Genomic DNA, 1,149 nt, shown 5'->3' on the forward strand with positions numbered 1-1,149 from the left:
GGGGTCCCCAAATCTGGGATCCCCAAATCCATGGATCCCCAAATCCACAGTCCCCAAATCTGCATTCCCAAATCTGGGGTCCCCAAATCTGGGGTCCCCAAATCTGCATTGCCAAATCCAGGGTCCCCAAATCCGGGGTCCCCAAATCCGCATCCCCAAATCTGGGGTCCCCAAATTGGGGGTCCCCAAATCTGCATCCCCAAATCCTCAGTCCCCAAATCCGGGGTCCCCAAATCCGCATCCCCAAATTTGGGATCCCCAAATCCGGGGTCCCCAAATCCGGGGTCCCCAAATCCGGGGTCCCCAAATTGGGGGTCCCCAAATCTGCATCCCCAAATCCAGGATCCCCAAATCCGGGGTCCCCAAATCCGCATCCCCAAATTTGGGATCCCCAAATCCGGGGTCCCCCAAATCTGCATCCCCAAATCCTCAGTCCCCAAATTGGGGGTCCCCAAATTTGGGGTCCCCAAATCCGGGGTCCCCAAATCTGCGGTCCCCAAATCCGGGATCCCCAAATCCAGGGTCCCCAAATCCGCATCCCCAAATTCGGGATCCCCAAATTCTCAGTCCCCAAATCCAGGGTCCCCAAATCCGCATCCCCAAATTCAGGATCCCCAAATCCTCGGTCTGCAAATCCGGCGTCCCCAAATCCAGGGTCCCCCAAATCCTTGATCCCCACCCTTCCCCTCCTGTCCCGCTGCCAGGGGCTGCACGGACATCGTCTGCTGCGTCCTGCTGCTGGTGGCCATCGTGGGCTACGTGGTGGTCGGCGTGGTGGGTACGTCCGGTGGGCTCGGGGTGACCTCAGGGTGGGTCTGGGGGCTTCACAGAGAGCGGGGAGGGGTCTCACCATCCTCTCCCCCCCAGCCTGGACCCACGGAGACCCCCGGAAGGTGATCCACCCCACGGACAGCCGCGGGCAGTTCTGCGGGCAGCAGGGGACCCCCAACGAGTGAGTTCCGCACGCGCCGCCGCGGACGCCCCGAAATTCCTGCGGGAACCTTCCCCAAAAACCCCAAATTCCCTTCGTTCGGCAGGAAAAAACCTTTCCTTTTTTACTTCGACATCGTCAAGTGCGCCAGCCCCTTGGTGCTGCTGGAATTGCAATGCCCCACCACGCAGGTACGACCCCGGAATTCCCGGAATTCC

At 60.5% G+C, this 1,149-nt stretch overlaps 1 protein-coding gene across 1 annotated transcript in view; it reads left to right on the top strand.

The window, feature by feature from the left end:
* Positions 1-675: 675 nt before the first annotated feature.
* The window catches only part of SLC44A2 (solute carrier family 44 member 2), a gene marked incomplete at its 5' end in the record, with an annotated part of 13,710 nt that continues 13,236 nt past the window's right edge, over positions 676-1,149 (top strand). The window contains 3 exon segments of the mRNA XM_015616491.1: positions 676-778; positions 868-952; positions 1,038-1,145. Coding sequence (XP_015471977.1) covers positions 676-778; positions 868-952; positions 1,038-1,145 — 296 coding nt within the window.

The sequence above is a fragment of the Parus major genome, unplaced genomic scaffold (assembly GCF_001522545.3).
Source record: "Parus major isolate Abel unplaced genomic scaffold, Parus_major1.1 Scaffold469, whole genome shotgun sequence".
Classification (NCBI taxonomy): domain Eukaryota; kingdom Metazoa; phylum Chordata; class Aves; order Passeriformes; family Paridae; genus Parus; species Parus major.